The sequence below is a fragment of the Nerophis lumbriciformis genome, linkage group LG04 (assembly GCF_033978685.3).
Source record: "Nerophis lumbriciformis linkage group LG04, RoL_Nlum_v2.1, whole genome shotgun sequence".
Taxonomy (NCBI): Eukaryota; Metazoa; Chordata; class Actinopteri; order Syngnathiformes; family Syngnathidae; genus Nerophis; species Nerophis lumbriciformis.
In genome coordinates this window covers 68,527,410-68,542,500 of record NC_084551.2, presented here as the reverse complement: position 1 = coordinate 68,542,500, position 15,091 = coordinate 68,527,410, and the positions used below count along the sequence as shown (strand labels likewise).

The window sequence follows — 15,091 nt, the reverse complement described above, 5'->3', positions numbered from 1 at the left end:
TATATATTGTATATATATAAATATATTGCACTTTTTCATATATATATATATATATATATATATATATATATATATATATATATGAAAAAGTGAAAAAGTGCAATATATTTATCCGTACAGTAATATATTTATTTATTTATATATATTTATACATATTTATTTATTTTATATATATATATTTATATATTATTTATATATATTTATTTATATATGCACCTTTCTACTTTTTTATCCTGCACTACCATGAGCTTATGTAACGCAATGTCGTTCTTATCTGTGCTGTAAAGTTCACTTTTGAATGACAATAAAAAGGAAGTCTAAGTCTAAGTAACTTGACTATTGACCCTATTTAAACCCCCCTTGAAGGTGTACACCTGATGTATGCCTTTAAGTCGTATCGCCATTCAAGACCTGATCTAGAACTTACCGTCATGACGCCCTCCAAGAGGCCAGAGTCCGGTTTATGTGGTATCTGCCTCTCCATGGACCACTTCTCCACGATGGAGGACACCAGGGGATTGTCCACGTTGAGGATGCGGAAGCCGGTCATGTTGACGCCACAGAAACGATACGGCTCCAAATCGATGGCCATCAGATCCTGTTTTTTTTGTTTTGTTTGGGAGTGAAAAGCAGCATTAATGAAGGCAAGAGTTGAATTTGGTTTTTTTCCTCCCTCCCTGCTCCTGGCGTCTGCCTTTCAAGTATTCACGGCGCCGTGCTTTTCTCCTCACATGAAAAGCCAAATGACGCGGCGTCTGATTAGAGAGACGCTATATTAAGATCAAATAAGCCAAAAGGGTGTTGTTTTCCAACGCTTTTCTGCTTCCTGGACAAACACGCGTCTTTTTGAAATCGGGCTCCGGATCACCAGGAACCAACAGAACCCATGTTCTGATAGCGGAAGACCGCAAACTGATCATCAACAGTGAGGGGGGATTTGTGCGGAATCCATTCCTGGGTGGATCTCGCGCGAGAGGAAGAGGGGGAGTGATCATTTTGCGATGCAGTCTGCTGGAAATGATGGAAAGCGCCACTTTGCGTAGCAGCTGACGCCGTAGTCAAAGTTGGGAACGCCACAAACCACATTTTAAGACATTCAACGCTAAAGTGGATAGTGCCCGCTCCTAATTTGTCACGTTTCAAGTGTCGGGTAAACCGCAATGAATCTACTTCCTGCTGAAGCATTGATGAGCTTTTTGTACGACAAGAATGCTGCAGCGACATTTCTTTAAGCGCAAACTACAAAAGCAAAATAAACTACATCAGCAGGTTGCCCACAGCCACAGCTCGAAGCTTGGGGACATTCTTAAAATGTACAAATAAACATTCTTTTTAAAGTTAAAGTACCATTGATTGTCACACACACACACTAGGTGTGGGCGAAATTATTCTCTGCATTTGACCCATCACCCTTGATCACCCCCTGGGAGGTGAGGGGGAGCAGTGAGCAGCAGCGGTGGCCACGCCCGGGAATAATTTTTGGTGATTTAACCCCCAATTCCAACCCTTGATGCTGAGTGCCAAGCAGGGAGGTAATGGGTCCCATTTTTATAGTCTTTGGTATGACTCGGCCGGGGTTTGAACTCACAACCTACCCATCTCAGGGCGGACACTCTAACCACGAGGCCACTGCGAGCACGGCTGATTTATCTTCGACCATTAAATGAACGATTCCTCAAGACAGAAAAAAATTAATTGTTTGGGAAACAAAGCACTCAAATTACTCCAGGATTAATTTCTATTACAATTCATATTACCGTATTTTTTGGACCATAAGGCGCACTGGATTAAAAGGTGCACTGCCGGTGAGCGGGTCTATTCAGGTCTTTTTCCATACATAAGGCACACCGGATTATAAGGTGCATTAAAACCTCTAAAGGCTTAATGGCCACATGCGTGGACAGCACCTTTTAGCTCTTATTCCCAAAACTACTGAATTGGGGTCTTATGGCCACTTATGTGGACACTTATACTGCCATCTGGTGGTGTCAGAAGAGTATAACATACAATGGAATTTGGAAAAAAAAGTGTAAAAATAATAATTAGCATATCACTAAACATGAAGTACACATTTGTGTACTTATGGACTAAGTACATCATATCAAAAGATGATTCTTAGTTGTTATTCTAATTAAGGTCCAATAAGCCCAAATAGCAAAGATAAATAAAAAAAAGCATGTAAACAATTTGGTTATTTGGTCAAAATGTTGCATAGATGATGTTTTACAGACCATCTTCAAGTTGCTTTCTGCGGACGCGCGCACATTTTCAGGACTTATGCAGATCCCAAATACACATCAGCAGGTACCAGAAGGTAAGAAACGTTGGTTTTGCATAATATTGCGAAACAAATTGCCAGGTAATATGTTTGCTAATAGGTGCCATTGTGTGGTCCTTATACACACATCATACTAATAACGTGTCGTCCAACCGTAACTCTCTAATAATTAAAGTCCCTTGGGTGAATAATGTAAAGTCACTACACCGGTATGTTTTAGCGCTTTCATGGTGCGTTTACTGACAGATTAAAGTTAGAACTTTACACTACTTTATATTAGAAATGGCAACAGTGGAAGATGAATGTTACATAAAGAAGGTTGAGAAAAAGAAGACTACGGTGTCGGCACGGACACATTTTCAGGACTTATGCAGATCCCAAATACACATCAGCAGGTACCAGAAGGTAAGAACAGTTGGTTTTGCATAATATTACGAAACAAAACGCCAGATAATATCTGCCTAGGTGCCATTTTGCGGTGCTTATACACACACCATAGTAATACTCGCATGTTTAATGTGCCGACAATCCATCAAGCCGTGCGGCTTCATAGCTTACCGAAGTCGTACTAAAAAAACATTTTTGACATATTTTTGAGTGCCGTGTGTTATGTTCTATATTCTCAATGGAACATTTAAAGTCTTGGTGTTGTTTACTGCCATTATAATGCAGTCTACACATATCTCTTATGTGTGACTGCCATCTACTGGTCACACTTATCATTACACCATGTACCAAATAAAATAGCTTCGAGGTCGGTAAGCACAACCAGAATTATGCCGTATATTAGGCGCACTGTCGATTTTTGAGAAAATGAAAGGATTTTAAGTGCGCCTTGTAGTCCGAAAAATACCGTATTAATGTCCAGTATTGACGTTTGTGGTGAAATAGCGTGGCCATGTCTAATCTAATAGTGCTGATCCTGATGAGAGTGCGGAAATACGACCATAATCACACCAACTCTTAAATCCCTTCACTGGCTTCCTGTTCCACTCAGGATTGAATTCAAAGTCTCCCTACTAACCCACCAGTGCCTCCATGGAAATGCCTCCCTCTACCTCAAAGAACTACTCACCCCCAAATCCTCCACACGACACCTCCGCTCCGGACAGGCTAACCTCCTCCAACCTCCGAGGACAAAGCTACGAAGAATGGGAGACCGGTATTTCTGCACCGCCGCTCCCAGTCTGTGGAACGCTCTCCCTGACCCCCTGAGGGCACCACAGACTGTGGATGCTTTTAAAAAAGGCTTAAAAACCCTTTTAATTTAAAAAAAAAATGTAGATATATGCATACTAGTTTTAGCTATTTGGCTGTTCTAGTTTTAATTTTTTATTTTATTTTGTATTATCTTTTTAATACACTGTAGCACTTTGAGGTTGTTTATTCAATGTAAAGTGCTTTTTACAAATAAAATATATTATTATTATTATTATTATAATCTCATGCGTCGTGGTTGTCGTTACAAACACATTTATGATAGCAACAACAAAAAAAAACAACTAGGTTTATTCATAATTCACCGCCTGCGTTCCCCTTGGCAGGCGATGTCATTTAAGCTAAGTGTAATTTCTAGGGCAGCCATTGTAGCCAAAGTGCGAAGTCACATGTCGACACATGTCGGGGGCCCGGAAAGACATTTGGATCAACATGGATATTTCATTAGCACCCTGCGGGGTTAGTGGCGGGGTAACGAGAGCGCGTTAGACACTTACTAAAACCCACCCCTGCGCCATTGTTGCTGAATTATTTCTTCCCTTCTCTCTATCTTTGCGCCGCGGCGCCGTCTTTTTATGAGCGGGGATGAAAGTACATCACTGTTGTTTTTGCGAGATGCTCGCGAAAGCAGACGGGGTCGCTCTCCGAGCTTTTGAAGCTAAGAATACAAACTAAGTGGGACAGCGTTCATTTCCTGTGACATCCTCCTTTTTCTGTTAGAGCCTTTTTAGGGTGTCACGGAAAAAAGCGTCTTGTTCCAATTATAAGTTCACGTTTCTGGCAGCGCTCATTGCCTGTTAAACACAGACGTTGATGCAGGATCTGTGTGGTGTCTGCAGACAGAATATTAAGTGCTAAGAATATAGCACAAATACAACAAAGCTCACTTTTTGGTCACCTTGTCTACAAAAGCAAATAACAGCCAAATTAAAGGGGAATTGCACTTTTTTTTTTGGTTTATTTACCTATAATTCACAATCCTTATGAGAGACAAGAACATATATATTTTTTTAAATATTTTTTTTAATGCATTATAACTCGTAAATATAAAATACATAAAATAGAGCCAAAGGGAGCCATGACATTACCGTATTTTTCGGACTATAAGGCGCACTTAAAATCCTTTCATTTCCTCCAAAATCGACAGTGCGCCTTATAACCGGTGCGCCTAATATACGGAATAATTTTAGTTTTGCTTACCGACCTCGACACTATTTAATTTGGTACATGGCGAAATGATAAGTGTGACCAGTAGATGGCAGTCACACATAAGAGATACATGTAGACTGCGATATGATGGCAGTAAACGACACCAAAAACGTTATTGTAGCCCGTGACGACGCCATAGTCATAAGCTTCTTCTTTTACTCTACCTTCTATATATATATATATATATATATATATATATATATATATATATATATATATATATATATATATATATATATATATGTATGTATATGTATACAACAAGGCTCACTTTTTGGTCACCTTGTCTATAAAAGCAAATAACAGCCAAATTAAAGGGGAACTGCACTTTTTTTGGGAATTCTGCCTATAATTCACAATGAACACATATGTTTTTATTTAGTCCTTTTTTATGCATTCTAACTCGTAAATAAACATAAATAAAATGGAGTCAAACGGAGCCAAGAAATTACCGTATTTTTCAGACTATAAGGCGCACTCAAAAGCCATTTCTTCAAAAATCAACAGTGCACCTTATAAACCGTTGCGCCTGATGTACGGAATCATTTTGGATGTGCTTACCGACGTCGGCGCTATTTTATTTGGTACATGGCGAAATGATTAGTATGACCAGTAGATGGCAGTCACACATAAGAGATATGTGTAAACGACACCAAAACTTTAAATGTTCAATTGAGAATATAGAACATTACACACGGCGCTAAAAATCTGTCAAAATGTTTTTGGTTCTACTTCGGTAAGCTATGAAGCCGCACCGCTTGATGGATTGTCGGTGCATTAAACATACCAATATTATTATGGTGTGTGTATAAGGACCGCAAAATGGCATCAAATAGCAGGCATATTATCTGGCGTTTTGTTTCACAATATTATGCAAAAGAGACTTTTCTTACCATCTGGTACCTGCTGATGTTTATTTGGGATCTGCATAAGTCCTGAAAACGTGCGCGCGTCCGCAATTGTAGTCCGTGACGATGCCATAGTCATAAGCTTCTTCTTTTTCTCTACCTTATATATATATATATATATATATATATATATATATACAGTATATATATATATATAAGCAGTATATATATATATATATATATATATATATATATATATATATATATATATATATATATATATATACAGAAAGCGGATACAATTTCACCCTCACCTATGAACCCACGCCAGGAAACCAGCCAAAAAAGAACAGAAAACGGAACGACATCATCTGGTACAACCCCCATACAGCAAAAACGTCTCAACGAACATTGGACACAAATTCCTCAATCTGATTGACAAACACTTTCCCAAAGACAACATCCTAAGAAAAGTATTCAACAAGAACAACATTAAATTGAGCTACAGCTGCATGAACAATATACGACAAATCATCTCAAACCACAACAAAACAATTGCAAATGAGCCGTCGGCCCTCAGACAGAACGACTCCAAAACCAACAAAGGATGTAATTGTCGAAAGAAACCTGATTGCCCTCTCAACGGGGGGTGCTTACAAACATCAGTTGTCTACCAATCTAAGGTAATACGCAAGGACATTAACACATCCGACACATATGTAGGATTAACCGAGGGAGAATTCAAAACCAGATGGAACAATCACAAGGCTTCTTTCAGGAACAAAAACCTGCGAAATACCACAGAACTCAGCAAACACATTTGGGACCTCAAAGACAATAATGTTGAATATTCAATAACATGGCAAATTCTTGCATCCAGCACACCTTACAATAGTGGTAATAAAAGATGCAACCTATGCTTGAAAGAGAAACTGTTTATTATTTACCGTCCAGACCTGTCATCCCTCAACAAGCGCAGCGAAATTGTAACAGCATGCCGCCATAGACGGAAACACCTCCTAGGTAACACATGAGCCAATCACCACGCCCCTAGGCCAGCCTGTACCCACCCACTCTGTGCCCTATATAAACCATGGTATGCGAATGCTCCCATTAAAATCTCCTGACGATTGAGGGTACCCCCCCTCATGAAACAGGCCTGTAGAGATGAAATAGTCTTGTGATTTTTTCCCACACATACATATATATATATATATATATATATATATATATATATATATATATATATATATATATATATATATATATATATATACATATATATATATATATATAAGCTTATCAACTAAGGCGTCATCACAGACTACAAAGGCGGACACGCGTAAATTTTCAGGACTGATGCAGATCCCAAATACAGATCAGCAGGTACCAGAAAGTAAGAAAAGTTGCTTTTGCATAATATTGTAAAAACAAAACGCCATATAATATGTCTTACCTTATACACACACCATAGTAATCATATTTTGAAGCACAGTACAATCCATCAAGCGGTGTGGCTTCATAGCTTACCAAAGTTCTACTAAAACATTTTGATAGATTTTTGAACGCCGTGTGTAATGTTCTATATTTTCAACGGGACATATAAAATGTTAGTGTTGTTTATCTGAGTCATATTGCAGTCTGCATGTATCTCTTATGAGTGACTGCCATCATTTTGCAGTCTACACATATCTCTTATGTGTGACTGCCATCATATTGCAGTCCACTTGTGTCTCTTATGAGTGACTGCCATCATTTTGCAGTCCACACGTGTCTCTTATGAGAGACTGCCCTCATTTTGCAGTCTACACGTGTCTCTCATGTGTGACTGCCATAATATAGCAGTCCACTCGTATCTCTTATGTGTGACTGCCATCTACTGGTCACACTATAAGCGTCGCACCTTATAGCCCGAAAATTACGGTAGTTGTTTTTATTTGATTCCATCAGCCCGTGCAGGTGTACCTAGGGGTGTAGGATGAGACAAAGATGTCTTCAACTTTGCAAAATACTGTTCCCAGCGCTGATATTTCTGCATCAGATGCACTGCAGAAAGTGTGACACATTAAAAAAAAAAGAAGAAAAAAAAGAAAATCCTAAGCCATTAAAGCTCCAAAGACATGATGCGTGTCAAAACCAATGACATTGGCCACGCGCCTGAGCATGAAAGATGACACACGTCATGGCGGGGCGTCTATGTCACGATGCATTATCACCCCCGACTGGCCAAGTCCGCCGAGACAAGTCCGTCATCGTTTGCTTGTGTGCGGCGGAGACGACAACAGAGGGAACGCCACAGAATATGATGTCATCACTTCCCATTCACTGGCTTCACCAGCCACAACACTGGCTTTTACCAATAATAAGTAACTATGTCTGAGAAGTAAAAGATGTTCATATGTTGTTAATATTCAGTGTTTTATTGTTCATAGTTGATATTGTAAATCCCAATTTCTTTACTTTAATGTACATTTTGGGTGTTCCATCCAGTAAAAAACTGTAAAATCCCATTCCTTTTTTTGAGATGGTCTGTCATAACGTTTTTAGAACTCTATGGGACATATTTTTACTACAAAGTTCTGCATAAAAAATATAATATATCATAATGTAGGTGTTTATTACACTTGGCATTCATATTTTGCTGTTTTTTTTTAATGTTTGTTGTGTTTTGCGTGATTGTAAAAGATGTCTATGGAGGAGCTGGTCTGAGAAGTAAAATATGTTCATATGTTGTTAATATTCAGTTTTTTATTGTTCATAGTTAATATTGTAAATCCCACTTTTTCTTTATTTTAATGTACATTGTGGGTGTTCCGTTCAGTTAAAAGACTGTAAAATTCCATTCCGTTTTTTTTAGATAGTCTGTCATAACGTTTTTAGCAAATGTTTTTTACACTTTGCATTCATATTTTGCTGGGGTTTTTTTACATTTGTGTTGTGTTTTGCTTGATTGTAAAAGATGTCTATCGAGGAGCTGGTCTGAGAAGTAAAATATTTTCATATGTTGTTAATATTCAGTGTTTTATTGTTCATAGCTAATATTGTTAATCGCACTTTCTTTACTTTAATGTACATTTTGGGTGTTGCATTCAGTAAAAAAACTGTAAAATTCAATTTTTTGAGATGGTCTGTCATAACGTTTTTAGAACTCTATGTGTCACGACTTGATCTTGGGAGTTTGCTTTTCCAGGATGCAACGGAAAGTTGGCACGGGCGAGACGGGAATGAAGGTACATGATTTATTGAAACACTAGAACTACAAAAAAGGATCAAACCAAAGCGCGCACAGTGGCGGAGAACAAACTATGAAAAACAAAAAGACTATAAACATGGAACCAAAACTTACTTTGACAAGGGACATGAAGCAGGATCTTAGAGGAATGGACAGAGCCTAAATGTGTTGTGAGGTCGTCAGAAAGACAAACTGAAAAACACTGAACTTAAATACTACAGACATGATTAACGAAAACAGGTGCGTGACTCAAGACGTGAAACAGGTGCGTGACATGACAGGTGAAAACTAATGGGTTGCTATGGTGACAATCAAGAGTGCACAATGAGTCCAAACGTGGAACAGGTGAAACTAATGGGTAATCATGCAAACAAGACAAGGGAGTGAAAAGACAGAAACCAAAGATTCCTATAACTAAACAAAAACATGACTTAAAACAAAAACATGATTACACAGACATGACACTATGGAACATTCCTGAAAAAAAGGGACCCAAACACACATACTGTACAGCAGATTTTTACAACAAAGTGCTGCATAAAAGTGATAATATATCATATTGTAGGTGTTTATTACACTTTGCATTCATATTTTGCTGTTTTTTTTACATTTGTCTTGTGTTTTGATTGATTGTAAAAGATGTCTATGGAGGAGCTGGTCTGAGAAGTAAAACATGTTCATATGTTGTTAATATTCAGTGTTTTATTATTCATAGTTAATATTGTTAATCACACTTTCTTTATTTTAATGTACATTTTGGGTGTTCCATTCAGTAAAAAAACTGTAAAATTTAATTTTTTGAGATGGTCTGTCATAACGTTTTTAGAACTCTACGGGTAATTCCTGAAAAAAAGGGACCCAAACACACATACTGTACAGTAGATTTTTACTACAAAGTTCCGCATAAAAGTGATAATATATCATATTGTAGGTGTTTATTACACTTTGCAGTCATATTTTGCTGGGGTTTTTTTTATGTTTCTTTTGTTTTGCTTGATTGTAAAATATGTCTATGGAGGAGCTGATCTGAGAAGTAAAACATGTTCATATGTTGTTAATATTCAGTGTTTTACTGTTCATAGCTAATATTGTTAATCACACTTTCTTTACTTTAATGTACATTTTGGGTGTTCCATCCAGTAAAAAACTGTAAAATTAAATTTTTTGAGATGGTCTGTCATAACGTTTTTAGAACTCTACGGGACATTCCTGAAAAAAAGGGACCCAAACACACATACTGTACAACAGATTTTTACTACAAAGTTCCGCATAAAAGTGATAATATATCATATTGTAGGTGTTTATTACACTTTGCATTCATATTTTGCTGTTTTTTTTACATTTGTCTTGTGTTTTGCCTGATTGTAAAAGAAGTCTATCGAGGAGCTGGTCTGAGAAGTAAAATATGTTCATAAATTGTTAATATTCAGTGTTTTATTGTTCATAGTTAATATTGTAAATCCCACTTTTTTTTGTATGTACATTTTGGGTGTTACATTCAGTAAAAAACTGTAAAATTCCATTCCGGTTTTTTTTTAGATGGTCTGTCATAACGTTTTTAGAACTCTATGGGACATATTTTTACTACAAAGTTCTGCATAAAAGTGATAATATATCATAATGTGGGTGTTTATTACACTTTGCATTCATATTTTGCTGTTTTTTTTTACAATGTTGTTGTGTTTTGCGTGATTGTAAAAGATGTCTATGGAGGAGCTGGTCTGAGAAGTAAAATATGTTCATATGTTGTTAATATTCAGTGTTTTATTGTTCATAGGTAATATTGTAAATCACACTTTTTCTTTATTTTAATGTACATTTTGGGTGTTCCATTCAGTAAAAAGACTGTAAAATTCCATTTCGTTTTTTTAGATGGTTTGTCATAACGTTTTTAGTAGATTTTTATTATACTTTGCATTCATATTTTGCTGGGTTTTTTTTTTATGTTTGTTGTGTTTTGCTTGATTGTAAAAGATGTCTATTGAGAGGCTGGTCTGAGAAGTAAAATATTGTCATATGTTGTTAATATTCAGTGTTTTATTGTTCATAGTTAATATTGTTAATCACACTTTATTTACTTTAATGTACATGTTGGGTGTTCCATTCAGTAAAAAAAACTGTAAAATTAAATTTTTTGAGATGGTCTGTTATAACGTTTTTAGAACTCTACGGGACATTCCTGAAAAAAAGGAACCCAAACACACATACTGTTCAGAAGATTTTTACTACAAAGTTCCGCATAAAAGTGATAATATATCATATTGTAGGTGTTTATTACACTTTGCATTCATATTTTGCTGTTTTTTTTTTTTTTAATTGTGTTGTGTTTTGCCTGATTGTAAAAGATGTCCATCGAGAAGCTGGTCTGAGAAGTAAAATATGTTCATATGTTGTTAATATTCATTGTTTTATTGTTCATAGTTAATATTGTTAATCACACTTTCTTTACTTTAATGTACATTTTGGGTGTTCCATTCAGTAAAAAAAATTGTAAACATCCCATTCCTTTTTTTGAGGTGGTCTGTCATAACGTTTTTAGACCTCTATGGGACATTCCTGGAAAAAAAAAGGGACCCAAACACACATACTGTACAGCAGATTTTTACAACAAAGTGCTGCATAAAAGTGATAATATATCATATTGTAGGTGTTTATTACACTTTGCAGTCATAGTTTGCTGTTTTTTTTTACATTTGTCTTGTGTTTTGCTTGATTATAAAATATGTCTATGGAGGAGCTGGTCTGAGAAGTAAAAGATGTTCATAAGTTGTTAATATTCAGTGTTTTATTGTTCATAGTTAATATTGTAAATCCCACTTTTTTTCTGTATGTAAATTTTGGGTGTTCCGTTCAGTAAAAAACTGTAAAATTCCATTCCGTTTTTTTGAGATGGTCTGTCATAACGTTTTTAGAACTCTATGGGACATATTTTTACTACAAAGTTCTGCATAAAAGTGATAATATATCATAATGTAGGTGTTTATTACACTTTGCATTCATATTTTGCTGTTTTTTTTTACAATTTTGTTGTGTTTTGCGTGATTGTAAAAGATGTCTATGGAGGAGCTGGTCTGAGAAGTAAAATATTTTCATATGTTGTTAATATTCAGTGTTTTATTGTTCATAGTTAATATTGTAAATCACACTTTTTCTTTATTTTAATGTACATTTTGGGTGTTCCATTCAGTAAAAAGACTCTAAAATTCCATTCCGTTTTTTTTAGATGGTCTGTCATAACGTTTTTAGTAGATTTTTATTACACTTTGCATTCATATTTTGCTGGGTTTTTTTTATGTTTTTTGTGTTTTGCTTGATTGTAAAATATGTCTATGGAGGAGCTGGTCTGAGAAGTAAAATATGTTCATATGTTGTTAATATTCAGTGTTTTATTGTTCATAGCTAATATTGTTAATCACACTTTCTTTATTTTAATGTACATGTTGGGTGTTCCATTCAGTAAAAAACTGTAGAATTAAATTTTTTGAGATGGTCTGTCATAACGTTTTTAGAACTCTACGGGACATTCCTGAAAAAAAGGGACCCAAACACACATACTGTACAGCAGATTTTTACTACAAAGTTCCGCATAAAAGTGATAATATATCATATTGTAGGTGTTTATTACACTTTGCATTCATATTTTGCTGTTTTTTTTACATTTGTGTTGTGTTTTGCTTGATTGTAAAATATGTCTATCGAGGAGCTGGTCTGAGAAGTAAAATATGTTCATAAGTTGTTAATATTCAGTGTTGTATTGTTCATAGTTAATATTGTAAATCCCACTTTTTTTTTGTATGTACATTTTGGGTGTTACATTCAGTAAAAAACTGTAAAATTCCATTCCGTTTTTTTGAGATGGTCTGTCATAACGTTTTTAGAACTCTATGGGACATATTTTTACTACAAAGTTCTGCATAAAAGTGATGATATATCATATTGTAGGTGTTTATTACACTTTGCATTCATATATATTTGCTGTTTTTTGACATTTTTGTTGTGTTTTGCTTGATTGTAAAATATGTCTATGGAGGAGCTGGTCTGAGAAGTAAAATATGTTCAAATGTTGTTAATATTCAGTGTTTTATTGTTCATAGGTAATATTGTAAATCACACTTTTTCTTTGTTTTAATGTACATTTTGGGTGTTCCATTCAGTAGAAAGACTGTAAAATTCCATTCTGTTTTTTTTTAGATGGTCTGTCATAACGTTTTTAGTAGATGTTTTTTACACTTTGCATTCATATTTTGCTGTTTTTTACTTTGTTGTTGTGTTTTGCTTGATTGTAAAAAATGTCTATTGAGGAGATAGTCTGACAAGTAAACTAGTTTCATATGTTGTTATTATTCAGTGTTTTATTGTTCATAGTTAATATTGTTAATCACACTTTCTTTATTTTAATGTACATTTTTGGTGTTCCATTCAGTAAAAAAACTGTAAAATTCCGTTTTTTGAGATGGTCTGTCATAACGTTTTTAGAACTCTACGGGACATTCCTGAAAAAAGGGACCCAAACACACATACTGTACAGCAGATTTTTACTACAAATTTCCGCATAAAAGTGATAATATATCATATTGTAGGTGTTTATTACACTTTGCATTCATATTTTGCTGTTTTTTTTACATTTGTCTTGTGTTTTGCCTGATTGTAAAATATGTCTATGGAGGAGCTGGTCTGAGAAGTAAAATATGTTCATATGTTGTTAATATTCAGTGTTGTATTGTTCATAGTTAATATTGTTAAACACACTTTCTTAATTTTAATGTACATTTTGGGTGTTACATTCAGTAAAAACCTGTAAAATTCCATTCCGTTTTTTTGAGATGGTCTGTCATAACGTTTTTAGAACTCTATGGGACATATTTTTACTACAAAGTTCTGCATAAAAGTGATAATATATCATATTGTAGGTGTTTATTACACTTTGCATTCATATGTTGCTGTTTTTTTTTTTTTTTTATGTTTGTTGTGTTTTGCGTGATTGTAAAAGATGTCTATGGAGGAGCTGGTCTGAGAAGTAAAAGAGGAGTGACATTCATGTGTTGTTAATATTCAATGTTTTATTGTTCGTAGTTAATATTGTGAATCCCACTTTTTCTTTATTTTAATGTACATTTTGGGTGTTCCATCCAGTAAAAAGACTGTAAAATTCCATTCCGTTTTTTTTTTAGATGGTCTGTCATAACGTTTTTAGTAGATGTTTTTTACACTTTGCATTCATATTTTGCTGTTTTTTACATTGTTGTTTTGCTTGATTGTAAAAGATGTCTACCGAGGAGCTGGTCTGAGAAGTAAAATATGTTTATAAGTTGTTAATTTTCAGTGTTTTATTGTTCATAGTTATTATTGTAAATCCCACTTTCTTTACTTTAATGTACATTTTGGGTGTTCCATTCAGTAAAAAACTGTAAAATTCCACTCCGTGTTTTTGAGATGGTCTGTCATAACGTTTTTAGAACTCTATCGGACATTGTAACTTTTGGTATTAGTGTTCCTGGAAAAAAGGGACCCAAACACACATACTGTACAGCAGATTTTTTACAGCTAAATGTGTACATATAATTTATACACACATACATATTTTTTTCTCTCAATGCGACCCCCGAGTCAAAATATTTGCCCAGCTCTGCTGTATATTATGCCTGAATTAATAAGGTTGTTTTATGACTATTTTAATGCAATCTTCCATTTAAATAGATTGTAGGATTTACTGTCAGTCTGTCCATTTAAAAAAAATAACTCTTTTATGTTAACATGTTCCATTTTGCATTCCTTTCTACACAACAAATAAATCATATTGTAATGGATTATTTATGCCATAAAGGCTGACATAGGAACATATTTCCATCTTCCCAAAGCCATGTTTGATCTCGTCAACCTGGAGCTGACGGGTTTTATGGAGCAGCCTCAAACGCACTTCTGTCGACTTTGCCCATAAAAGAGGCGTGTTTACCTCCACTGCTCTATTATGCTTCCAGCTCGTCGGAGAAAATTGATCTATAACAGGCTGCCTCCAAAAGCCCCCGTTTGCAATTAGCCGCTATTCATCAGAAACCTCAAAAAGCAGCTGGCGGGAGGCGGGGGGGAGAGGAGGACAAAAAGCAGGCTTGCTTTGCTTGAAGAAGTACGTTACCAGGGTGGTGAAGATGTAGTGGTAGTACTCGGTCATCATCCCCATGGTCTGGGCCTGCAAGACACAAGAAACACAAGATAGAGTTATTATGCACGTTTAAAAATATTAACAACATTAACTTATTCATCTGATATTATTATTATCATTTTACATGATTAATTGTGAGCCTGTTA

At 35.3% G+C, this 15,091-nt stretch overlaps 1 protein-coding gene across 1 annotated transcript in view; it reads right to left on the bottom strand.

Annotated features, from left to right (window-relative positions):
• grik3 (glutamate ionotropic receptor kainate type subunit 3) overlaps nt 1-15,091 on the bottom strand; it is a 319,970-nt gene that overhangs the window by 104,863 nt on the left and 200,016 nt on the right. Inside the window, exons 5-6 of the mRNA XM_061958806.2 lie at nt 14,919-14,972; nt 428-598 (exon numbers count right to left, since the gene is read on the bottom strand). Of these exons, the coding sequence (XP_061814790.1) occupies nt 428-598; nt 14,919-14,972 (225 nt within the window). The remainder of the gene's footprint in view (nt 1-427; nt 599-14,918; nt 14,973-15,091) is intronic.